The sequence below is a fragment of the Myotis brandtii genome, unplaced genomic scaffold (assembly GCF_000412655.1).
Source record: "Myotis brandtii unplaced genomic scaffold, ASM41265v1 scaffold847, whole genome shotgun sequence".
Classification (NCBI taxonomy): Eukaryota; Metazoa; Chordata; class Mammalia; order Chiroptera; family Vespertilionidae; genus Myotis; species Myotis brandtii.
Window position 1 is genome coordinate 3,011,314 of NW_005371441.1, and position 27,384 is coordinate 3,038,697.

General features: G+C 38.5%; 1 protein-coding gene across 1 annotated transcript in view; it reads right to left on the reverse strand.

Annotated features, from left to right (window-relative positions):
• Window positions 1-27,384, reverse strand: part of SYNE1 (spectrin repeat containing, nuclear envelope 1) — a 407,398-nt gene that overhangs the window by 248,308 nt on the left and 131,706 nt on the right. The window contains exons 16-33 of the mRNA XM_014532125.1: window positions 23,829-23,925; window positions 22,666-22,868; window positions 20,316-20,480; window positions 19,691-19,843; window positions 18,324-18,467; window positions 17,471-17,644; window positions 16,082-16,240; window positions 15,626-15,790; window positions 15,134-15,268; window positions 14,669-14,827; window positions 14,127-14,335; window positions 12,976-13,084; window positions 11,091-11,255; window positions 9,221-9,388; window positions 6,689-6,859; window positions 5,522-5,662; window positions 2,707-2,867; window positions 576-726 (exon numbers count right to left, since the gene is read on the reverse strand). Coding sequence (XP_014387611.1) covers window positions 576-726; window positions 2,707-2,867; window positions 5,522-5,662; window positions 6,689-6,859; window positions 9,221-9,388; window positions 11,091-11,255; window positions 12,976-13,084; window positions 14,127-14,335; window positions 14,669-14,827; window positions 15,134-15,268; window positions 15,626-15,790; window positions 16,082-16,240; window positions 17,471-17,644; window positions 18,324-18,467; window positions 19,691-19,843; window positions 20,316-20,480; window positions 22,666-22,868; window positions 23,829-23,925 — 2,829 coding nt within the window. The remainder of the gene's footprint in view (window positions 1-575; window positions 727-2,706; window positions 2,868-5,521; window positions 5,663-6,688; window positions 6,860-9,220; window positions 9,389-11,090; window positions 11,256-12,975; window positions 13,085-14,126; window positions 14,336-14,668; window positions 14,828-15,133; window positions 15,269-15,625; window positions 15,791-16,081; window positions 16,241-17,470; window positions 17,645-18,323; window positions 18,468-19,690; window positions 19,844-20,315; window positions 20,481-22,665; window positions 22,869-23,828; window positions 23,926-27,384) is intronic.

The window sequence follows — 27,384 nt, forward strand, 5'->3', positions numbered from 1 at the left end:
TTTGAATGGAGTGAACAATGATGGTTATTTTAGAGTTGGGGAGCTCAGATATCACAGAGTCTAGTCCATGCTCTGAAAGTCATCATAAATGAAAGAATCGGAGCGATGGGTATGATTGCTTTGCGTAAAGAAAATAATTTCTCCTCCTTGTGGTCTGTGAGGGTAAATATTACTAACTCTTGAACTAGACATTTGGGATAATTCTGTAAGCACAGTTGTAGATGATGAATACAGTTCATGTTGTATAAATGAATCAACAGAGTACTTCAATGGGGTTAATTCAAAATCAAGGAAAAGAATAATGTAACCATAAAATCATTTTAATGGTATTGCACACAATATTAGCTTTGGATGCTTAAGTCAGACAATATTAACACATAATTCCATCTATAAACGGTTGCCCGGTATCAATCAAGACCTCTTAGCTCAGCAATCTGTGTGAATTTAATTTTAATAGAGTCACATAGCAATGAAAGATTTGTCCTGGGGCCAAAGAGCATTGGATGAAATGCAAGAAAGGAGTTTTTAAAAGCTAGACATGGATTATAAATGCAACGAACGTGTGAGCAGGTCACCTTAATCTGGTTGGTTTGCATGTCCATGGCAGATGGCGAGGTTTCCAAGGCATTGAGTGCTTTTTCTTTCTCAGTTATCCAGACGGACAGGGTCTCAAAATTATTGCCAAAATGTTCCCACTTGTTTTTCACCATTTCCATGGTTTTAATACTAAAATTAACCAAATTAAGTAAATCAAATGCAGTATTTTAATAAAGAACAGCAATACATTTTCCCTTAAATTGCTATGTAAAAAGATAAGTTAAGACATTTGTGACCATATCAAAGTTGAAACTACGAGGACAGGGAAAAACCGCACATTTGGTCCGACTAGTTGTCAGTTGTCGTCTTCCTATCTCCTCTGAGAATGAGCGTTTAACGAAATAGCTTCTGCACCATGCTATGAATAGAACTGTGCTTCGAACAAAATATTTCGGGGTGCAAGGGGGATTGAATACAGGTATCGTCTAGTTAAATGGCACGATAAGTAGTTGCCAGGACTTACTTAAATACAACTGCCTGCGTACGTAGTGCACACGTTTGCAGCTGTCTACTTTTGTGGGCACGGTCCTCCTGTCTTAGAGGAGAGGGACCACAGTGATGCTTGATGCTCCAGGATCCTTACAAAAGGCATCTTTACAAATCAAGACGGAGCTTGTAACTTGAATTCCATGTTGACAGGCAGGAACTGCTCTATCACTGGAGCTAAGTCTTCAATCTATAATCTATAATAACGTCAGCTATTCTCAGGTGTCTCTACAGTCTTGACTCCAAAATACTTTTATAAATCCTTGTACATGAGCACCCTAAATGCTTTTAGACAACTGGGGCTTTATTTGTAATAAATCTAATGAACACAAATTTAGCTGTAGATTTCCAGTTTGTATTAGCTATGCATGTGTATCCATGGGATTATGGCTTTCAGTTTAGAAAAAGAGTAAGAAACTTATAGTCTATCATTGCACTGGTAAGTCCCTTTGCTAAAAAAAAAAAAAAGTGAAAAAATTTTCCTGTTTACCGAAAGGCACTTGAAGACATCAAGAAAAAAATACAATGGTATCATTGATTGTCCAATTAAGTAATATTGCAGTCTCAAATATGTACCCTGTACGTGCCTAATGTTCTTATCAGTACAGGAAATGCAAGCTACGTTATATTGCACATTTCTAAATAAAGATGGATTCAAACGGACATTCCTCATAAAAGTAGATTCCTTCCTAATACACTCCAAGTTTTACTTTTTCCATACCTTGATGAATAGTATTTAATATTTAACATTTTCAAAGTTTAAAGTCATAATAATTTCCTCTAAATATATTATTTAACAACCTTTAAAGTTTAGGCAATGTACAATCTTAATGTCAAAGTGTTAAGAGTATAAAAACAAATTTTACATTTAAAAATCCATCTTAGAAATTCTGTCCTATACCTTAAGGATGTGTCAGTGATTTGCCACTAAATAACTTTGAAAATAGGAATGTTCAGCCATATTGTTTTGAGGAACATTGGCCATATTCTCATGTCTATTCCCTCCCAGGTTTTTGTGTGTACATTTTGTACATAACAGGATACCATAGGCCAAACGATTCTTTCTTTCCTTTTGTAGGTGAACATATATTAAATATTTAAATATAAAGTAGACTTTTAAAATTAATTTTTGGAAATAGAATATCAATCAGTGGATTTTGAATACTGAGGCACTGCTGACAAGCTCTGTGAGCTTGGAGATGAAGACATTTGGACTATATCTTATGTATTTCAGCCCAGAACCTACACAACCAAAATATCTCCTCTTCCCTCTAACTGGTGACAGCAGCATAATACAGTAAACATTTATTTTCAATATCAGTTCCTTTTTGAGATTCCCTCTCCAATGTATAAAGGCCACGGACTTTAACAGGTATGGCTTTTTCACAAACAGAACCCGTTTCCGAAGCAAAGACCACATCCCTGATATGTTTCTGCTCTGTTAGAGATGCTGGCTTCTGTGTTGGTGGTACTGTCTTTTGAATTGTGAGTTGCTTCCTCAAAACATGCTGAACTACACAGACACTTCAAGATTTATAAAGAATGTGAGGAATACAATATACAGGAAAGAGTGTATGGAATGTTATCTCAGAGACGAAAGTTTAGGGCGTGTCAAGCACATACTCTTCTTCGAGGGTGTCTTCTAACTTTTTGACTTGTTCTTTGATTGACTTGGCCTGCTGTTGGAGCAGCTGCTTATTCTTGGGCCCAAGTGGTATCTCTGAAGCTTCCTTCACAAGGCTCTCAGCCTGGACTGCAATACCTTCTGTCCGCTTAGAAAACTCCTAGAAAAATATATTAGAACTGTTAGGAAGGCGACTTCCTTTAAACTCTGCCCTTAAATAAACTGCATATATGTACTGCAGAGTCTCCCCCAGATTCGATGGATGGGTAGATTCACACACGCATGTGTATTAGCATATTATATGCTGAGCCATAAAACAGATGTATTTTCATCATGGCCAGAATAGACTTTGCTATTTTCATTTTATATACACAACCATACACACACACACACACACACACACACACACTATATATATATATACACACACACACACGCACGCACACACACACCTTCACAGTAATCCAACAATTCTCACAAAAATGTTTTTTCATTGTTTCCTGGTTTGGGTTTATTGTTTAGAATTCTGAGCTGCATTATAATAATTAACTTATTCACAAATATGTTAGCTTATCACAGGACATTTCAGAATAATCAGGACAATCAATAGTGATTGATTTTTTCAATCATAGAGTAATAAATGTCCAGGGCAATAAATATAAATATTTGTTTATTTAATTGACGACTATCTGAGTCAATACAGAGTACCACTATTATCTATCTATATAAAAGCTAATATGCAAAGTATCCCCTGGGGAGTTTGACCGAGAGTTTGATCGCTCGCTATGATGTGCACTGACCACCAGGGGACGGTGCGGAATGAAGGAAAGCCCTGGCCGGCAGCTGGAAGGCCTCAATCAGCCCTGATTGCTGGCCAGGCCTAGGGACCCTACCCATGCACAAATTTTGTGCACCGGGTCTCTAGTTTACTATAAAGAAGCATTTTGTTAACTAGTTCTCTGAAAAGAGATATGATCTAATGTTAACGGTGTTGAACTTATTTTCTATAAATCCACATACCACATGGTGGAAAGAAGAGAAGTTTTACAACTGTCATACATGGACCAGAATCTTGGCTTTGATCATTACTAGTTGTTGAACTTTGGTGAATTACTTTCCAGGTTCTGGGTCTTTTGTATGAAATGCCATGATGCTTTTCTGGTAGGTTATCGTCAGCATTTAATTAGCAGCTTCATTTTTACTATCTCCAGTAACTTACCTGGAACTCTGGCAAGTACCTATTATAATTTTTTTATGTCCCTCATGTAAAATTGAGGGCAAAATAGTTTATAAAATTCACACAATGATTTTCATTCAAAAAATCAAAAATTAATTTAATATATTTGAGGCACTGGTAAATTTTAGTGGTTACCTGAACTACTGACTACTGAATTTAAAAATGTAAACCAAAGGATAATCTTGAGTGAAAAAAATTAATCTCACTTTTTTCATGTAAGAGAATCTCACAGGAGGTTTAAATTTTCATCACAAACAACCGTCTACTAAGTAGGTAATGTGGAAACCTAATGTAAAATAGTTTTTTAAAGTTAGATTTCCAATAGCCATCTTTTCCCACAGAGCATCTCCCAGAATTATTACATAATGCCATATAAGATAGAGTTACTACATAAATCTATTATAACTTCACGTTTGAAAGATTTAATGTCCTCATAGAAATATCAACATTATTTCAGAGAAGTACCCTGCATTTTAAGAGAATAAAAATGAATAAGTAAAGCTTCCTTGTACTAGTAGTAGATATATTTATAATATCATAAAATACGGTATTTGCTAATGTCACAATTCTGAATTCTAAGCTTATAACCACTCACTGCACTACTGATATATGTGAGCTTAGTTATTGCGGATTCAATTGTGAAGACTGACTTCACAGCATAATCTTTCAGCATCCCATGAATAGAATCAGAAGTAAAAAATAGTATTTTTTCCCCTTAATGTTTCCCAGAACCAAGGAAAAACCATGGAGAAAGTAGAGTTATGTTTGAAATTGTTTATATGCATTTAGCCTCAGAGCCTGTTGTGAGAGGTATATGTATGGAGCAAGCACAACACAAAGGAATCCAAAGAACAGAATGGTGTTGATAAAGAGCAAAGAAAACAAAAATAGAATAACATTGTCAGGCTTTATATCCATATCCTAAGGAGACAACATGTGAGTGGCAGCAGGGTGTAGCAGGAAAGAGAGGACTCTGGCATCAGAAAGGCCTGGAGCTGCAACCAGGCTCTGTCCTTCACCAGTCATGTGACCTTGAGCCACATAAGTCTCTGAATTTTCTGTAACTCATCAGCAATCCCTTGTTGAGAAGATTAAACATGATATTCCATGAACACCCTCCCACATACTGGCAGACAGAAAGCACTCAAGTTCTTTAGCACAACCACTCCAGGGATACAACCGGAATGAAGGCCGTATTAACAATATCAAGTGAGCAAAGCAATAGAGAACAATGATTCAAGCTTAGAAGTGCTTGTGCAGCAGCATCTGTAAACAATTAGTCAAGTGTCCCAGTTTCATAATGAAGAATATCACTGCCTTCAGAATTAATTGCATTTATTTATTAGGAAACTATTTCCCACTTTAATGAAAACTGTCTCTCAGTTCTTGATATTTAAATCTTATTTATGTTTTCATTCCTCAGAGAAACTTGACCAGTGTATTGAAGAGTGGATGATCAATAAACAATAAGTACTGATTAAATGCATAATTATAATGATTAATAGTAATAGGGAGTGGAAACACAGTTTTTCTTCCGAATAATGAGTACCAAGGGACTCCATGTCTTACTGATGTACCTTTGTCTGTTCCAGTTCTGAAGACAAACTTTCCAAACTGCTAAAACTCAAGAAGCGCTCATGGCTGGAACCTGTTTGGAAAAGGTATCTGACCACTGTCTCTTTGTTGGTTTCAAATCGCTCCCATTTTCTTAATGTGACCTACATTTGAAAAAATAAACAACATATAATGTTATGAACTATCAGAGTATGTCACAAAATATTGTTCACATTTCTATTCTTTATCAGGCTGCCAACTTCTTGTTGACTCTGTTCAAATTTCACACATTATACTCAATAAAGACAATCCTAATGGCTTCCACAAAGAATTTCCCTTTTGAGTCTTAGTTCATCTACAACAAGAGTGTGTGTGGACGAGGACTCTGAATTTTCTACCAGCTGTAATGTCCTATGCATCTAGGGATATTACTTAAAATGTAGATAAAGGACAAAGGAAAAGAAAGTCTCCCAGATTCTAGAAAGAAAGAACGAAAGAACGAAAGAAAGATGAAAGAAAGAAAGAAAGAAAGAAAGAAAAAAAGAAAGAAAGAAAGAAAGAAAGGAAGGAAGGAAGGAAGGAAGGAAGGAAGGAAGGAAGGAAGGAAGAAAGGAAGAAAAGAAAGAAAGAAAGAAAGAAGGACAAAGGGTCTCCCAGATTCTAGAAAGAAAGAACGAAAGAACGAAAGAAAGATGAAAGAAAGAAAGAAAGAAAGAAAGAAAGAAAGAAAGAAAGAAAGAAAGAAGGAGCAATGGAGAAAGAAGGGGAGAATGGAAGAGAGAAGGGACAGAGGGAGTCTGCAGTGAGCAGGTGGCAAAATTCAAAAACTTTATTTCAGGTAATGTGCCAAGATCACAATAAAGTATAACCTTGTGGCTGCTGGACTGCAGAAATGAGAAATAATTCCGTGTCAATTTCTAGATTCAGACAAGTGTGAATTAAAATCCTGGCTTAGTGTGGATCGCTGCTTTGTGACTTTGAGTCAGGTGCTCAAACTCTTTCCTTTCTAAGCATCCACACTTGCAAAATGTGCTAATTATATCACTCATCGCATAAGGCTGGCGTGGTGCTTAAATCGGTAAATAGCTAACACAATGTGGGAGCATCAGGAGTGGAAACAAGCATCTTCTTCCAACAGGAGATGTAACCTGTGACCGGGAGTTGCCCAGCCCTGGACTCCGGGCTCCTACCTGGATGCGGCGCTCTTGCCTCTCCCTGCTGCGCTCCAGGCCGTCCAGGGTGCTCTCCAGCTTCCGCAGCTCCTCCTGCACCGGGCCAGGCAGCCCGCCTTCTCCCTGCCCGGCCTGCGTCATCTGCTGCTGCACGTCCCTCTTCTTTGCAGAGATTCTCTTTGTCTTTTGCTGGAAGCATTTGTTCAAGGGTGGACATACATGTTACTCTAAGTGACTAGGCAGGGACATAGCGCCCAAGCATTAGGGGAGATACTAAATGTTAGGACCTCATGGGGCTTGGACCCAAACTCTATTTAAAGTCAACATGAACAGTGAAAACGGCAATGAAGACTGTGCATTACTCAAAGATGGACATTATTTATAAATATTTTGTGTTTGCAATGGTAAACGACATCATTTGGTCTTGGTGTTTTGATTACGTGCAAATTCAGACAACATTTAGCATTCTGTGCAATACTCCAGAAGGAATCTGGCAAAGCTATTCATTTGCCATGATTCTCCTAAAATAATTATTTTCTGCTTAAACACATGAAGTCCTAAGTCCATTTTTAAAAATGATTTATGCTCTAAGAAATGCTAATATTAAGAAATGTAATTCCTACGCATATTCAGGATGATTGATCTGCTGAGAAATCTGGGGGAAGTCATGTTTTAAAATAAACTTTTTATTGAATTATAATGTACACACAGAATGGTAGGCAAATCTCAAGTGTACGGCTCATTAATTTTCACAAATAAACACACATATAACCAAGCACCTGACCCAAGAAATGGGAAGTTTTAAAAAATTAATGTAAATATTTACAATTTCATATTTCTCTGACTTAAATTGAAACCCAAACACAACTTTTACAATAATTGAGAACAATGTTACTACCAAGCATGAACTTTTCTGTACTCACAGTTTTTTATAATTATTAAATATATCCATAAAGCCTAAAAGCTGCCATTTTACATATACTTTTAGTGTAATTTTAATTTTTATATACTACATATATATAATTAGCTACCATTTGCTGTACATTAAGTTAGCTAGAATTTTAAAAAATATATTTCTTTATTGATTTCAGAGAGGAAGGAAGAGGGAGAGAGAGATAAAAACATCAATGATGAGAGAGAATCATTGATCGGCTGCCTCCTACACACCCCCTACTGGGGATCGAGCCCACAACCCTGGCATGTGCCCTTGGCCAGAATCGAACCTGGGACCCTTCAGTCCACAGGCCAATGCTCTATCCACTAAGCCAAACTGGGTAGGGCAGTTAGCTAGAATTTTGCCATTAAATATTTTACTTGAATTATACTTCCACTTATATTGAGTTTGACAAGTGACATTGATTAAAATTGCAGATTATCAATATACTAGAGGCCCGGTGCACAGAATCATGCACCAGTGGGGTCCCTCAGCCTGGCCTGCACCCTCTCACAATCCGGGACCCCTTGGGGGATGTCAGAGCATTTGTGCATGGATTCAGCCTGATCCCCACAGGCCAGGCCGAGGGACCCCACCGGTGCATGAATCCATGCACAGGGCCTCTAGTATGCATATAAGATCTTTGGTTAATCTCCTCCTGCCCTCCCCCTCCCCCCTTCCCTCTGAGATTCATCAGTGTGTTCCATGTTTTCATGCCTGTTTATTGAGCATCTTTCCCCTGGTGGTCAGTGCACGTCATAGCTACTGGTTGAATGGTCGAACGGTGGAACGAACGGTCACTTAAGCTTTTATATATACAGTGGGGCCTTGACTTACGAGTGTCCCGACTAATGAGTTTTTCGAGATACGAGCCGTCTCTCGGATGATTTTTTGCTTTGAGTTGCGAGCTAAAATTCGGGTTACCAGCCAGCTTCAGATACCCCACCGCTAGTTGGCGCAGCGAACGTCACAGTGAACGCCACAACATCAGCCCAGCATCACGTGACTCACTCGTTCACAATTGATTTGACATACGAGTAATTTGAGTTACGAGCTCCGTCACGGAATGAATTAAACTCGTAAGTCAAGGCCCCACTGTATATAGATATACCAGAATGTCTTTACTCCAGTTCTACCCCTATAAAGCACACTCTCCAGAAAGATCTGGTACTCCATGTAAGTCATACTTTCTCAAACTAAGATGTATTCAGAATTATAAATTGAAAAGTGAGATTTTTTATGTGATGACAAAAGAATGTTGATCTCAAATAGGAACCAATTATCTCCATGCTTCCCATCTCTGTTACAAAACAATTTGCAAGTTGTATAAAGGTTTTTATAGCAAAACCAACTTTCCCTTCACAATATGTTTTGAATTTTTTGATGTCCTCAAACCATTCAGGCTGAGAATTTGTCTTGCAGAATCTTTGAAATATTTTATATTTAAGAGAGAGACCAAAAGTGCTTCCCTTTAATCATTCAGCTGGGTTCCTTTCCTTCCTGCCCACCCCTCCCCTTCCCTTTGCCCTCACCCCGGTTCCGTGCTACTCCTCTCTCTGGTATCAGTAATCAGCTACCAATGTTGCACAAATGCACTGGGAGAAGGGCCATTCTACCTGGTGATGAAGAAGTAGCTGCTGCGCTTCAAACAGGTTTTCCGTGTCCAAGATCTCCTCCGCTTGCTCCTGGACTTCCTTGGAACCAGAAATTAACTCTTTGAGGGAACTCTTGACGATTTCTTTGTACTGGACACAGTCCCCGAAACTGCTTAACATCTTTTCAACCTAGATATTCATGAAAATATTGTAAATCGTATGCTCATGTAATCTTAATTTTTTAAAGAATATGTGTAAAGTCTTTCTCAACAACTTGAAATATATGCGCAGATCCCTAATCTTTATTCTTTCAAATGTTTTAAAGCTTCTTTATTATTATTAACTGCATAGTCACTTATGGGAGTTGCAAGGATCATTTGATATGGTGCTGTGTGGCATATTAAAAACCTGCTCAGCCTCAAAATCAAGGCAGGGCAATACAACTGCACATATTGTATATATTGTCTCCTGGATCCCTTTCATTTCAATCTTATAACTAAAATAAAACCATTAAAAAAAACTTGTGGTGTAAAAAAGTTTAGCGTATCCTATTTAAAGTAAGGAAAATTTTGTATAGTGGACAAAGAGGAAAAAAAAGGGTATTTGTTAAAAATGCACTTCCAATATTTCAGGCAAAGCATCAATATAATTTCTGATTTTTGTGGTTCCTTAGTGGATTCTTTTCCTTGTCATTTTCTTCAATTTTCAGCTTTGTCTTCTGCTATGAAAGATGGGCCATCAAAGGTTTTGAATGGCTTATGTTCCAAAATTTGATTAGTCCTATTGCTGTTTTCAATTTATCAAAAAATTCTTAAGAACACTATATGTTACATATCAAAATGATCACATAAAACTCAAATCACAAGCAGTTCAGAGTATTTTTGATTTATGCAAATTCACTACTAGAGTCTTAAGCAGATCCACACGGATTAAAAGTATAAGAAGTTAACTGGCCAACTGTTACATTAGAGATTGCTAGGAAGAATTCCAGATCTTCAGAATCACAGCACTTTGTAGCCACTCAGTTGATCATTATTTCGTGCAAGTTTATTAGTGATTTCAAGAAAAATACTGATAACTATCTATTCTACTCTACATTCTTACATTACTTTCCATGCACAAACCCATTAGACTTGTACGACCACCTGGTGAGTAAAAATATTCTAGCAGAGGGTGGAAGTAGCCCTATCAGAAATGAAGCAGATGGATTTGTATATTCTAATCTATAAAGGAATATAAACATTGAACTGTATACCAAGAAGTTTAAAATGAGTAGATTTTATCTAAAAGATCTTACGGGGCCGCAGACTAAACACTGAGTAGTTCATTACTGCCAGGCATCAGTTATGAGCATGTATTCTGTTCTGACACTGTATTAAGTGCTGTGAATACATTATTGCATTCAACTCTTGAAATTACCTTTTGGCATATTTTTTGCCCTGTTTTACAAGTAAGAAAAATAAGGTCCCAGAGATATTAAATGACAAGCTCAAGGTTACATATGTAATGTGGTACCGGAGTTAAACACTAACTCTGAGTTTGCTTGACTCTCAAGCCTGAGTTCTTAACTTCCATGCTGTTCCTTAAACTGACTATGAAATAATGCTCTTATTAAAAGTTAAAAAAAATTATGGAACTGATAAGATTTGTATTTCAACTATAGATCATTAATCTGAACTAATATTTGTCTGATAATATATCTGACAATGGCACAGACCATACCTCAAACATCCTACCCATCTTTTCTATCAGTATTTATATAAATAAGTATAAACTATTCTATTTCAACTAAGATTTCCTTATAAACTTGCTTGTTAAACTACAACCAGAAGAGGAAGAACCTTCCAGATTCCTCGCCCAGAACTGTGTAGAGTGTGAATAAATGATATACCTCTGACAATAAAGCTGTGAGAGCTTTGAAGGAACTAGATACTTTCGCCAGCTCATCGCCCTGCTTCTGGGCTTCTTTCTCAGAAGAAACTTCAATCAAAACTTGAAGCCTGGATTTCAGCCAGCTGAGAGTCTCGCCTTTTTGGGTAACACCATTTCTTATCTCCTGGAATGAAAGAACACTTTGATGAACAAAATACAATTGTGCATCATTACTTTCCAGCAAGAAAGGGTCCCACCTAAGAAGGTATAGAAGGGGCCGGTAGGAATGCCAGTCATTCATTCCCCAATGGAGTGCCTGCTCATTTCACTTTGTTCAGATCTTTCACAAAAGGCTACAAGTACGAGAAGGAACTGTTTCTCCAAAGCCAATACCTCATGTGTAAAGACAGTACTCTCTAAACCAAAGGTTACCTTCATGATTACATGGTTAGATATTTACAGATTCCCTGGATCCCAACAAGGACCCTTCTAAAAGTACTGTAGAAGACTATCTGATACCAAAATTGGGAATTACAGTATATAATATACTTTGTCATCTTGCTTTCTGTAAGCTGGAAAGAACGTGGTATTTTTCGAAGAAAAGAAAAAAAAGGAATCTTTATTTTAGTTAGCTGATCCTTTTATTGAAGAGGTCACTTACTGAATACTATTATAGATAACTTAAAGATTTATTTTAACTTCATTAAGTCATATTTTATGCCTTGTTTTTGTTAGCCTTTAGAAGTCCATAGCTTAGATAGTAAGATACACAAGCCGGATCATGACTCTAATCCAGGAAAGGAAGGCTTATGGGCCAAGACAACGCCAGAAAGACTCGGGCTTCGCCCCTTGGAGGGAAGGGGACCCAGGGAAAGGGGTTCAGGCAGCCTCTCCCTCCTCCATCCTCTCCGGGCAGTGCGAGGGCAGAGTCGTCTCCAACCACATGTTTTGCTCCAGAGGGCCTTACGGGCAAATGCACACCAGCCAGAAAATGGTTGGTTCCAGAAACAAGTGATCTTTTCATTCTACAGTGAGAATTATTTTTGTACCATAATGGCAACCAATAGTAATATATGGTGGGAAAAAGGTGGGTTAATAGCTGTGAGTACACAAAACACAGAGTTAGTGATACTATTGTAATAATCACCACCTGAGTGTCTTTACCCATAGGAACAACTGAAAACCTATTTTTACCCACCCCTGTAAATCCTTCCGTTGGTAGAGCATGATATTATTGAGCACCTCTAGCATTTAAGGGGATTATAATTTTGATATAAAAAATGAAGCTTAGAGAAAACAGAAAGAAAATATATTCTCATTAACGGCAACTACGTGACTTGCAAGGGTTCAAACCACTGAAAGAGAAAGAATATTCACAATAGCGTGTGTCTGTGATATTTAGAGCCAAGCTAAGAGGGAGGGGGTTGCTGTGTACCATACAGAGGATGCAAACTAGTTGAGACCTGAGGCTCTGTCATGGCTGGGTCTGAGGCTGTCCCCATCCAGGCTGAATGTGACATAGCATTGACTTTGTCCAAACCCCTCATTTCCTGTGACCTGGCTCCTGAATGCATTGTATAAAAAGCTGACAGTGTTCTTGTTCCCCGTGGCAGTTCTTCATCCTCTGCTGTGTTATACACCCACGCATGCACTTTCCCCCCAGGACTCCCCATTAGCGAGAGATGCCTTAAAGGCACCACTGAGCATGACTACATCTCAAAGCCAACAATGGTTCCAGAGAAAAACTCCCTATAGTTCTCACAGTAACACAAGGGCACTTATTTTTGAGTTAGTTTTCAGGAACATAATCTTTTATAGAAAGTAAGAAAGACACCAGTTAGATTGTCTATCACTTTTTTTATTAGTGGAAATTTTCCAGTGACAAATAGTGTCCCAGGACTTACCTCAACCGCCCGCTTCACCTCTCCATGGTTGGCGGTATCGATGGCCTCCTTCTTAATCCCCTTCAGCTGTGTCTCCTTTGCAGCGATCCAAGATGAGAACTCGGAAATTCTGAAATGACACAGGCATTATCTCATTAAAGGGAGAACACTTCAGGATGGTTAGAATACATGTTTAAAAATATATATTTTTTTTATTGATTTCATAGAGGAAGGCAGAGGGAGAGATAGAAACATCAATAATGAGAGAGAATCATGGATCGGCTGCTTCCTGCACATTCCACACTGGGACTCGAGCCTACAACCCGGGCATGTGCTCCAACTGGGAATCGAACCCTGACCTCTTGGTGGATAGGTCGACACTCAACCACTGAGCCACTACATTCTCTAGTTTGAATTCATTCATGGAAATTCGACACTCAAGTGATCAGCAAATTGATTATTAGATTTCCTGGAAACTGTTCCTTAAAGAAACATGAAGCTCTGGGCAGGCGTGGCCACCTCTGTGCCCAGGCACTCGGGGGAAGAACAGGTGGAGCAGGCGGAGCTCAGCTGAGGAAAGAGCTGTGTCTGTCCCCGGCCTGGGCACCTGGGAACGAGGACAGAACCTCACATGTCCCCACTAGAGTGAGACATAACCCTGAAGAATCAGAAGTCCCCCTTCGGGGACATGTGGCAATCCCAGAGAAAGACATGAACCAATGCTGCCTCAAGCAGATCACACCTGCCCGGCCAGCATGGCTCAGTGGTTGAGCATCAACCTATGAACCAGGAGGTCAGGGTTCGATTACCAGTGAGGGCACATGCCCAGGTTGCGGGCTCAATCCCCACTGGGGGGTGTGCAGAAGGCAGCTGATTTTTCTCTTATCATTGATGTTTCTATCTCTCTCTCCTTCTTCCTTCTTCTCTGAAATCAGGAAGAAAAAAGAGAGAGAAAGAGTCATTTGAAAATGAAGTGCTTCACCTTTTCTGAATGAAACCTGCTCTTTTTATTGAATGAAGCCTTTTTACATAAGAACCTGGGCAACGCCATACAATCTGATTTTCTTCATTGCATAGGCTGGACCATATGTCATTTCTTGTTTTGTAAAAGTCTATGAATTAACACAACTAAAATAGACGATGTCCTTGCCTGGGAACAATGCCAAGGCTACCTGCTGGTGTAGTCCTTCCACTTGTCGGGGTCCTCCGCCAGCTGCGTGTAGGTGCTCTCGATGGCAGCCCTGAGCTCCTTGAGCGTCGCCTGACAGGCTCCAGGCGTGTCCCTTACTGGGTCCCGGCCTGGGAGCTTCAGACACAGCTCCTCAATGAGCTGCAGCCTTTTCTCGCAGAGGTGATGCGGCCCTTTGTCACTGAAGAAGATCTAATGGGCATGAAACATTTATAGAATCCCCGTGAGGAGCCATCCAATAGGTTTATCTTTACACACACACACACACACACACACACACACACACACACACACACACACACACACACACACACACACACACACACACACACACACACACACATGCACACACGCGCACACACACGCACACAGGCACGCACACACGCACAAAAAGGAAGATTCCATTAGACTCTCAGTGTAAAGGAATTAAACCATTCGGTGTTTCCAGACCCAACCCAAAGCATCAGTCATGTCCTTTAAGTGACCATGTGACTGTGTGACTGCACTCGGGGGTGCGTGACGCACCCTGTGCTCTTTAATCATCTTTTCACTGCCTTCCTGGGGCACCAGCTTAGTCTCCCGGGCCAGCTCAGCTCTGCATTCTTCCACACAGGCCAAGAATTTATTCTCCTCCACCTTGATCTTCAGATGGAGCAAATGATATGGGGCTTCTCCTTGAAGATCCTACATTGCACAGAAAGATTTGGAAGAATACGATACCGTCACTGACTCTGTACATTTCCAATTGCAGTGACAAAACCCCTTTAGGGCCAAGTGACATCATGAGTACCCTCTGATCACAAATTGCTGTTACTGAAAGATAGGAATAACGAAATTCTATGATTTTCACCGTGCTCCATTCTAGTTCATTTATTTTAATGGGAAAAGTAGTTTCCTGAATTTCTAAATTTCTCGTACAGTCAACCTAATGCCCTCCTGCCCTTCCCTCCGTCCGCAATGACACCAGGCCCCCTTCCTGTGCCCGCTCACCTTCCACTGCTTGTGCAGCTTCCTCACCGCCTCCTGCAGGCCCGCCTGCTCCTGCTCAGGCAGGATGTCTGTGAGGTCGTCGCAGGCTTTCAGGAAGGCGTTGAGCACCCTCTGGTCCAGCTGACCGTAGAACTCCTGCCACGGAGAGGGAGAGGGTGTGTGTGTGGGGGGGTGGTGGTGGGCGGGGGAAATAAAGGGCCACATTGGAAGAGAAGCATAGAGAAGCAGCCACCCCTCTGAGCAAGCCACAAGCCAGCTGCTGCCCTCGCCAAACCTTCCCAGCAACTGCTCTTGTTTTTGTGTGTGTTTTTCTCAGGAATGAACTATAATCATCTAGAGTTATGACTCAGAAGCCACCCACATCCAACATTCAACACGTACTTTATAATTTTTAGAAAAAAAATATTTTCAGTTTTCAGATTTGGCGGAACATTCTGGAAGGCCAGGGGGAGATCCTGACCCCGGATTGCACAGTGACAGGGATGCACTCACGGTGTGTCTCCGCAGGAGCTCTTCCGGGTCCCCCTTCTCCTCCAGGCCCTCCTGCGCCACCCGCAGCACCTTCTCCAGCTCCGCCCGCGACTCCTCAAACTTCTTCATCAGGCGGCTGTTGGTTTCCACATGTTTCTTCCAGTCTCCAGTTTTCTTGACCATATTCTTGATTTAGAAAAATAATCATAATGGGATGCTTTCTCATTAAAGTATCACCTTGTTAAGGAACATTGTTTCTTTAAAAACCACTTGGAAGGAATACATTTCATTATAATAAGAATTAACCCCTTTTAATATTAATGGATGTTAATATTATGTCAATATAAGTGAAATGTTGGTTACCAAACACCAGTGGGTGAGGCATTTAGCAAGAGTGAAGGCATGACCCATGATGGCTCTGTGTCCTTATTGCTGGCACTGTCCCCCGCTCACATTCCCAGCGGGAAGAGAACTCACCTGGAAGGCCACGTGGACTTCGGCAGTCTTTCTCTGCAGCTTCGTCTGATCAAAATGCTTCAGCACGTGGCTCAAGGTCACAAACTTCTGAACACTCTGACTGCCTTTCTCAATGTGTGCCATGGCCTTCTTACAGCTTTCCTGGCAAGCTAGCAGCTCCTAGGAGGAAAGGAAACCCACAGCAATAGAACGTAAAAGGGCGAGAAAGAGAAGGAAAGAGAGGAATCATTACAAAATAGTGAGAACAGTATGATACAGCTTTAGGCTTTTTTCACCAGCAATAAATGAAATCAAAAGCACAGAGAGGTTATTTTCCCCCCCCCCCCAGAATGTTAAGCAATCACTGAAATCTGGGCTTTTTACGTTTTATTTGAGATTTTAAAAAAATATTCAAGTCCATCTTATTAACATTAGGAGAAAGTGAGAGCATCAAAAATTATTTGCCCAGTACCTGCATTTCTCCAACCAAATAACAGGCTTATGGTGTACTGAGCAAACAATAATGAGATCAACCTACAGAGCAGGGTAGAGTCTGACTAAATGAAGTTAGCACCATGCACATCCTACTTGACTGAGTCAGACGCAGATTGTGTATTATTTGTGTAAATTGTGTGGACCCCTTTTGAATTCTAAGGTTCACAAGCTAACCACCTCATTGATAAAATGCTGGTCCCCAGATCCTAACCACAGCGGCAGCCAACCAGTGGGCGTGGGAGGACTCGCAATGGACACACATTGACAGGACGAGAAGCGATGTGGCACAGGCCCTCCGCCTCTGCCCCGCGCCCTGGCACCAGTGATTTCTGCAGCAGACAGCATGGGGATGGTCCAGTCCAGTCCCAGGCCGACAGTCATTTTTTTGACTTGAATCCATTTGCATTTCAACATCCTCAATTGCTTTGGAAAAATATTTCAAATGGCTAATTTGGATACATGCTTTGGTAATCTAGATTCAAATATCTAGAGCAGAATTTTGGTTTTGCTTTGGCAAAACAGAATAAGGACACGTTTTTGGTTTTTTGAAGATTTAGGAGGTAACATTTAGAGAGGTATTATTAAATATCATTATTACTCAACAGTAAGCATTTTAATTGTGGAAGGATTCTTTGATGCCAATTTATAGCAATTTGAGAATGTAAGAAATGGCACTATGGCTCAAAATAGAAAATCATCTTTATTCAATATGATGAGAACTCATTAGAATAGGGTTTGGCAGTGTAATCATTGTCTCTCTGTAATTAATAATAACAACAATAATAATTGCTACCAGTTACAGAGTATGCATTATGTGCTAGCCTGGTTATAGAATGTCTATAAATAAGCACTACCTCAATTTTACTACACATGCTTTAAAAATAACCGTGTCTCCCGAAAGGGACGTTTTCTTACCTGGTGTTTTTGTTTAAAAAGAGCACTAGACTGCGCCTCGTGCTCAAGCACTGTTATAATCTCACTGATTTTCCCAAGTGAGTCATAGAAGAGCGTCATCTGCTTCTCTAATTCCTCCAGCAGAACTGACAGCTGCTGAGACTCATACAGGAGTGGGGAGTAACGTTCTTTGACCTTTAAAAGCACAAAGACAAAGATTCTGTTAAAAGACATGAAGCGCCACAAGCGGAGGGCACGGGTCATGGCTCTCAGGAACATTTTCTCTAGTGATGTGGTCATTCTGTGCTTACAGATCACCACAGGCATTTGTTTCATGGTAGTTTCTATGCGTTGTTCAATTTTTATATATAAGACAATATTACTAAACCAGTGACACACGTAAATGCCACAGAGTTTTCTTGTCAAATGTCTCTCAATCGCCCAGGAAGAAAACAGCATAAGTACTCTTAGAGTAAAGGCACATCAAATAAATGATCAAAAAAGGGGCCATTTTGGAATTCTTTCTCATTTAAATATCTGATCCCTTCCTCTTCTTTCCTCCTCCTCTACTTCTCCCCCTTTTGTTTAATCCTATTTTGTTGGTCTCCTCTTGCCCTGAAGAGGCTTATCTTTCTATTAAAATACAGCTACGAATGCTTCTAAGTCAACAGAGGGAATAGCTGGTATCAGCCCCAGAGTTTCATTTTTAAAACTCATGACAGAGTTACTAGATGACAAAGTTACTAAATCACAAAGAGAAACAAAAGCATGATTTGTTAACAAGTAAAGGATTTGCCCTCGGTGACAGAGGAGGTTGGGCGCGCAGGAGGCAGAGTTGGTCCCAGAGGGTAACTTGCATAAAGTATTCCCCCACCTTGGTCAGCTGCTCTTTGAGCCCAGACATGGTCGCAAACATTTCCTTAGCTTCCTCTTGGGAGCTCTCTTTGGTAACGAGGTGCGCTGTCTTTGTGAGGATCTTGTACTGAGCATCCATCACAGGTATCCTCTGCTCAATGTCCTGCAGGAATCAGTGAACAGCGAAGTTAGCACCTTTTCATTTCAGGATTCTGCAGAAGGCTGCACAAAAGTCAATATGTTCTTCGGAACATTCTATACTTATGCTCATAAACCTTTGGAGATTCCAGTTATTGCTTTCCTTCATTACTAATATATTATATGTTGGTAATATCATATAGCTAAGTAAAAGCTTTAAAAAAAACCACTAAACTGATGAACAAAAACAGATCCAGAGACAGAGAAGCATCGATCAGACTGTCAAACCTCAGAGGGAAGGTAGGGGAGGGTGGGGGTAAGGGGGAGAGATCAACCAAAGGACTTGTATGCATGCATATAAGCCTAACCAATGGACACAGACAACAGGGGGATGAGGGCATGAGCAAGGGGGGATAAGGACACATATGTAATACCTTAATCAATAAAGAAATTAAAAAAAAACTAAGCAGAAATCCTTAGTTGACATATGCTGAAGTAATCTTCACACTTTCAACATATGTGCTAATGTAGTATGTAAACATTATATCAGGTAAATGTATGTGAACACTTTGGGGCAATTGCTCTAAGTTTAGAAATTAAATTTTTTTTCTTTAAAAAATAACACATTGTCATTGCAGGAAATGTATTAAATAGAGATAAATTAGGATAAAGGAAATTTAAGTTAAAGTCCCACAAAGTGATCACCAGTGCCATCAACCCATCATTACATCATTAATGTTGCTTCCTGTGTGTGTTTACACCCATTTTTAATTTTTACCAAAAAAAAGAGATGATGCTATTTGCTACTTTTCTCACTTAATAGTGTATTGGAAAAGTTTTTCATGTCATTAACTATCCTTCCATTACTTCATTTTGAGGGCTGTGGGGTATTCAAACTACTTAAATAGCACCATCCATTTTATAATGTTACTGCTGGAGATTTTTATGCAGAGGTGCCATCTACAGACTCCTGTTTTCCTCTAGTGCTTTATAATTTGGTTGAAGAAAAAATAATCTCCTACTTAAAAAATTATTTTGAAGTTACTTTATGGCCCAAATACACCTTTAAAAATTCAAATAGTTTTTTAAAAACACAATTTAAAAATATTTTTGGAGGTACCAATGAAAATACACACACATATCAAAAGAGACACAGAAAAAGCTTTGCAATGATTTGAGCAAGTTCACTGATCTTGATTTTCACAGTCGACGAGGTTTTTCACTTTATGGTCCAGAGAGCCCCCTCACCTCCAGGTCTTGAATTAATAACTTGACGTTAATAAAAGAGACTTCCAAGGGTTCAGAAAGCTTCCTGTGGGCTTCAGTTGCAAAGTCAGACAGGGCAGTGACACCGTCTGTGTATTCCCTCTTCATCCTGTCCACCTCATCAGCTCGCGCATACTGTTAAGGAAAGGGAGGGGACGTCACTGACAATCATGAAGCCGGGATTGGATGTCTGACCTTCACTTCCATGTACTCTCTGCAACCCTTACATGGTAAGAAAGACTCTCATTCCTGACTCTTATGTTAGATACACTTGAAGCCCAATGACCGTGAAAGTTAAAAAAAAAAAAGAAAAGAAAGGAAGTAGCACAGAAGTGAAGAATTATAATTTGAAACATGAATCGTTCCATATGCATAGGTCCCATATGGCAGTATAATCATTACTCAAACTCTACATTTCTGTTATGTCCCTCTGTTATTCAGGGGGAAGAATAAAGGACCAAGGATAAATATAACAGATCTAGACACATCTGGACTTGGCTTTAATAAGCCTATGTTATTAGAGACTAACAAATAGTCTCTAAAACTATTCAATGCAACATTTATAACACATACATGTTTCAGGCATATATAGATTGGAAAGACATACTTGCTTGACTTCCATGAACAACTCCCTCCAACGCCCATTGAGCAATAATAACTGCTGTTTAAGGTCACGGGAAACCACCTCGTCACACGTTTCAATGAGAAAATTGCCAGCATCGTTCATGGCAGAGTGTTGCTGTATCCAATGAGGCAAATTTCGAAAAAAGTCCTAGACAATAAACAATGCATCCTATTGTAAACCATACTCCAAATTTAATAAAGAATATGATAATGACCAAACTAAGAGAAATATCTTTGTTTGAAAATTTGTACATTTTAAGGTAAATCCTAACTCTCAAAATGCAACTATTTAATAAAGAGTTTCAAAAGTGTGAACTAGAAATGCTGAGTGTATTTCTATAAAACACATCTATGCCATATCTTTTGCTGAAGACAAAACAAAATGTGACCATTTCTGTTATTGCTATTTTTCAGATGAAAAGTGGCATTTCTGTGAGCAAAAAGGACTTATACATTGTCTACCAGTGAGTAAATGTCAGTGTCAGAGTCATATAAAAGATACTATTGCCCTAGCCGGTTTGGCTCAGTGGATAGAGTGTCGGCCTTTGGACTGAAGGGTTCTGGGTTCGATTCTAGTCAAGGGCATGTACCTAGGTTGCAGGCTTGATCCCTGGCCTTGGTTGGGGCACATGAGGGGAGGCAACCAATTGATGTGTCTCTCTCACATAGATGTTTCTCTCTCTGTCTCTCCCCCTCCCTTCCACTCCTTCTAATCACATAGATTCTCTCTCTGTCCCTCCCCCTCCCTTCCACTCCTTCTAAAAATCAATGGAAAAAAATATCCTCGGGTGAGGATTAACAAACAACAACAAAGAGATACTATTGTAGGGAAATATAGATTGGAAAGACATACTTGCTTGACTTCCTCAAAAAAAATTGTAAACAAACTTTTGACCTGTTACTTTTGGTTTTAAAATCTGGATACAGTAGATCATCAAGATAATTACTAATCATGGAGCTAAACCATCAAAGGAAATTTAAAAATTAAATATCTGGGCCAGGAACACTGAATACAATTGAATACAATAACATCCTCCCTCATCTGTTTAACGTTACACAGTTGACAATGAAGTAGTTTCCACCTGATTTCAAGTTAAGCGTGTATGTGCCAGTGTATGTACACACACACACCACAGTGAAAGCAGGGAAACAAAAGATAATTCAAAATCCATTTCATAAGCTCTGTGTGGGAGTTCTTCCTCCATAAATAGACGAGAACAGTTCTGTTTCTGGCAGTTATGTTTCCTTGGATAAAATTAACACATATGACATCTACTCGGGCACTGTGGTCTAATCAGAAAAGCCAAAATCTGTATAGCTATATCGTTTCTGTCACCATCAGCCACACAAGAATATGTAACCTAAATGAAATATGAAATGGTAAAACATTTTTAAAATGATACTTCTACTTGTATAACACAATGATAGATGAACCAATCTTGGACGGCAAGCAGTTAATTCTAACATATGTACTATATTTCTTAATGGAGTCTGGCATTTTAACTTCTTATACATGTAAATTGATTTTTCCGTGGGAAATGTCTGGCTCCCATTAAAAAGTATATACAGGGGTGGGAAAAAGTAGGTTTATATTACCATCCATAATTACCTAAAAGATAAATCATAAGTAAGGATATGAATTAATAGCAACAATAAGAAGACAGATACTACAAATAAATAATATAATAATCAAAAAATAAAATACAAGAATGAAGTCTGTTTCACATACTCACAAATATAAACTGACTGTTGCCCACCCCTGTATATATAGAAATCAGTCTATTTCATGTTATTTTCAAATGTAAGAGACATTAAAATAAAACAGTAATTTTTGCATATGCACATGTACACCTGTAAATGGAGGAGGGCAATCATGCCTGCTGAGAATGAGACCCTGGACGGAGGGTTAATAAGATCTGAAAAAGAATAACCAAAGAGACAAAAAAATGCAGTGACCCATCTGTTAACCGCGGATGCCATCCCACAGATCCAGTGCTATGTTTTAATCTCAAATTTGGAAATCCACAGGGCACTGCCCTGGATATGGCCTCTCAGGTGCAGACCTTGTGAGTACAGCGCCCTCTGCTGCCCACTGGGCTTGCCTTTCCCCCATCAGTTCTTGCTCTTCTGAATGCAAAATCAAACACTGAACTGTCAGACAGGGAACTGTTCTAACATAACTTTTATAAAGTGGCGCGTTTCTTAGTATACAATACTTTACTACCCTGAATGTGCAACTTTTCAGGCAAAGTCGGGATTATTGAGTAAATATATTGTAATCTTTATTTTTAAATTTATGCATGCCCTTCTCCTCTTGTCAGAAGCAGCCTCACCTTTTTGGCAAGCTCCGATTGACTTAGCATTTTTTCGGCATCCTCTAGCCAGGCCTGCAGCCCAGCCACGGTGTCGCCATAGCGATCCCAGTTGGCGATGACTTCCTCCAGCATGCTCCGCACGCTGCGGACTTCCACCGACAGGTTCCTCCACTGCGCAGTGGTTTCATTCATGAATTTCATCACATTCTCGGCTTCTTCCACTGACACAGATAAAACACACGGCAATCTTTATTCTATTATTATTTTTTAATCCTCACCTGAGGCTATTTTCCATTGAATTTTAGACAGAGTGAAAGATGTCTTGAGAGAAAGACATCGATTGGTTGCCTCCTGCATATGCCCTGACCAGGGCCCAGGCCGGGGAGGAGACTGCAACCGAGGTACCTGCCCTGGAGCGGAATCGAACCCAGGACCCTTTGGTCCGCAGGCTGATGCTCTATGCACTAAGCCAAACTGGCTAGGGCACAATCTTTATTTTATATTTTAAATCTACCATATCTTTTTTCTAGAGTCTGTTACACCACTGGTATGTTATAATTCTTTAGAATATCATTCAGGTATTGCTGAAAATATCTTATTCAAAGATTAAAGATGATAATATATTTAAAATTCTTAATAAATGGGATGCAGTAAGTGACACATATATTTGTTCACATTTTATATGCACTCAAATAGATAGACACACATATAGTATCAATCACAAATGCTATAGTTCATTTTCAGCAAATATGACATGTTTACAAGTTGAAACAAGAATATTTTACAACTTAGGTCTTTACACAAACTTAAGTTTTCATTTACTTTATTAAATATTCAAGTTAGTCCATTTTTTTGCTATTAATCCTCAGAATTGAAAATAGGTTGGAAAATTGGAATTTAGAAAATGGATGTTCATTTTGCTGTCCCTTAGATCACACATAGACATGCGTGTGCGCGCGCACACTCACACACACATATGATGATGCAGGTTAGGCATTATACAAAGTCAGTGGGGCTGAATCCAATGTATGCTCTCTAGGCCAATGATATGATCACACAAAGATTCCACAAGAGAACAAAAAATGATTTCATATAGAAATTTGTATTTTTTCATATAGAAATCTGTAGTTCCTAAATTTTCCTGTATTCAACACTGAAACAAATTCTGTCACGAGTTTTACCTGAACCATCAGCTTTGACGTACATCTCTGCTGTCTGTTTCAAGATCTGGTATGTCACTTCATATTGCTCAAAGAACTTGCTATTTTCTATAAAAGTCTAGAAAAGGAGGAATAGTTAGAAGATAACAAATACTGGCTTAGGTGGAAATGACAAACCCAACTTTATTCAGTATGTGAATATGCTCCCCCAATTTACCAACCTCCTTCTTCCTAAAAATATCAAATCAATTCAACTGCCATAAATAACTTAATTATTCTGAGAATATAAAGTATTTCCACACTTTGAATTCTAACTCACCCCTAGACTGAGAAAATGTTCTATTTCCTCTCTACCCAAGGATTTGTTTTTAGATGTTACTTCAGGGGACCTGAGGCTAACATTTAGAAAGCACTAAATTTAGAAGAACATCATCGAGTGTCCCACTGGGGTGTAGCAGTGAAATTCTGTTGCTTTTTGAACCATAATTCTGGTGAATGATTGCTCCAAGGAACTTCAGATTATAAATAAATGGCACATTGCACACTTCCCTTAAAATAAAAAATAAGTACAAAAATGTTTACAAGTAGAAAAATGTTTAATAATCTCACATTCCACCCATGTTATCCATGATCTCCAATTTCTATTTCTTAGTATAAAAATTTCAGATAAGGCATGCCTATGTCAGTATGTAATTTACATATGTAATAGAGTTGCTATCAGCAAATGGATAATATAAAATTGAGAACACACAACAAATCCTTAGGTAAGTTTTATAACAGTTAACTCCCATAAATATGAAATAGCTCCTGTTTCAAAGATTATTCCTACTTCTCCAAAGTAGGAAATTGATGTAATTACAGGTAACAACATATCACCAAAAGCTCTTTAAATTCTCTTAACAGCATAATTAGGTCGTATGATTGGAACTCACTGAAATACTTGATGTCATTATAATAAAATGCAAAATTAGCCTTCAAAAACCAGCTGAAGTCCTCAATAGTAGGCTGATGGATGCTTAATAAGAAGATGCAAAATGCTTGTGTGCAGATGCAAAACTACTCAGACAGCAATTGCATAGTCATCTCTAGATTTTATTGATAAACATTTATCATATTTCATCGTAACATTTAAAAATTACCTGTATAATATGTTTCATATCATCTTATGTGTAAAAGCATTTACTTACATATTAACTGTTCTCCAGGGAAATGGTAAAGAGAGCAAGCTGTGAGTTGCTTGGAATGAGGGGTCCTATGATGAATACTTTATTCAATAATTTTAATAGGCTTCATTATTTTTGTGTGAGAATAAAGTAATTCCACAATAGCCTGGTTGACTCGTTAGTTAGCCTGATATGCTACTTTTTTAACCTCTCCCTGCCCCCCAACTGGAGAAAAAGTAATTTACTGTAATTTACATTTTTAGTAACTTAATCAAGTAAGCAAGTCATGATTTGATTTTTTTTTTAAAGGAAAATTACACCTAATCTTCAAGACACTGTAAGAAATTGAAAAGATAAATATCTCTGGGAAAGTTTTAAAAACAGCCTTTAGTTTGGGCAAAAACTTCAAGAAGATAATGGGAAAATTGTTCCAAGTGCCAAAGAAATGGGAAATCGTGCCTCTACTGGACAGAAAGACTTAATTAGGCTTTTGCTTGGAGAAGTTTACAAACAAATTGAAAATGAAGAAGAGAGAAAAGTTTTTTCTAGTTTTATTTCTGGTCAAAGGGGCGGGGGGAGAAAAGGGAATGTTTTAAGAATATTATTAATACTGTAGAGTTTTATTAAAGTTTTTTTCAGCTTTCCCATGAGGAAAGCTAAACAATTTTTAGAGGACAATGCTTTCTTTGTTATTTTACTTTTGAATTGTTTCATTTATCTTGATTCTTTTTTCTGGATATTTAGTAAATCCACTTATTAATATGAATTATTTTGTCTGTTAGAATTGCTTTAGCAGGAAGAGTGCCAAACCTTTTTACTGTGAGCTATCTAGAGACAATCTCTCAGATTTTGCAAAAGGAAACACAAATGCGTGTTTAAAATAACAGCGACAGGATTCCTGTACTTCTTTCAAAATAAGGTTTACATTTGGATGTCAAGTTGAACAAATAAGCCGCATTAGTCAATAGACATTTAAAGAAAAATAAGATACCTCTTTGTGCCACTAAAATCAAAGTCTTAGTGGAAAAGACTGTATTTCTACTCTCAAAAGATAAATATAGGTATAAGAAATAAAAGGCTCATCAATTTCACTCAAAGGGAGCTAAGCCAGATAATTTAAGACTTTAAAAGTCAATTCTGAGGAGTGGTTTCATCAGAATTGTCTATGTACATTAATAAAATAATCATAAACAATAAAATAAATGTTCATATTATTTATGTTGCATTCACATAGTCCAAAGTTCCAAGAGCTCTTCTTTTATTTTATGTGAAAGAACAAAATGTTATCCTATTTTTTCCAGAGTAAAATTGAAGCATGTGTTAACCAACAGGGTCATATTAAGAACAATTCTGAGAGCAAGAACCAAATCGGTCATCTTCTGATTTTCATTATAGTATGTAATCTCTTATCAGTAGCATGTAGCCTAAATTATTCAATAAGCATTTTCCAGGAATATATTAAGTACTTACCAGCTGCAGGCCATGTACCTTGTACAAGAAGTAATAGAAAGCACATTCTCTAATTTTCTAACCCTTAACAAAGGTATCTTTATTTTACAGATAAGTAAGATTGAATTGAGTCTGTTTCTGTTGTTTGTTCTTTTATTCTGTTCTTTAGATTCTGCATTTAAGTGAAATCATGTGGTATTTGTCTTTCTCTGTCTGACATATTACTTAGCATAGTATCTGCTAAATCCATCCATGCCGTTGCAAATGGTCAGAGTTCATTCTTTTTTATGGCCATGTGATATTCCATTGTGTATATGCACCACGACTTTTTATTCACTTATCTATTGATGGGCACTTGGGTTGCTTCTATATCTTGGTTAATGTAAATAATGCAATGAACACTTATATGCAGAATCTAAAGAACAAAATATAAATGAACAAACAAAATAAAAACAGACTCAATAGAAAGTGATGGTTGCCAGAGAACAAGGTGGTTGGGAGACTGGGTGAAAAAGTGAAGGGATTAAGAAGTACAAATTAGGCCCAGCCAGCGTGGCTCAGGGGTTGAGCATTGACCTATGAACCAGGAGGTCACGGTTCAATTCCCAGTCAGGGCACATGCCCAGATTGCGGGCTAGATCCCCGGTGTGGGGTGTGCCCAATTTAATTGAAAAATAAAATTTTAAAAGATTTAATTGAGAATTCAGACTAAGGCAAAGATAATTATGGAAATTTTACATCCTGAATATTATTTTGGTTATTAGGTGATACTGAAGCATATGGTTCACTACAGTAAATTATTTTTAGAAAACAAGGAAAGGATTATATTTAAGAACCTGATTTCTAATTTTACTTGAAAGTCTTTATACTCTTTGAAATAGTCTGTTTTAAAGAGAGTGATTTTCCTCCAAACTCCAAAAGGATAAGAGAGTGTCTGTGGGGTGTCAGGTAGAAGTAAAACAGTG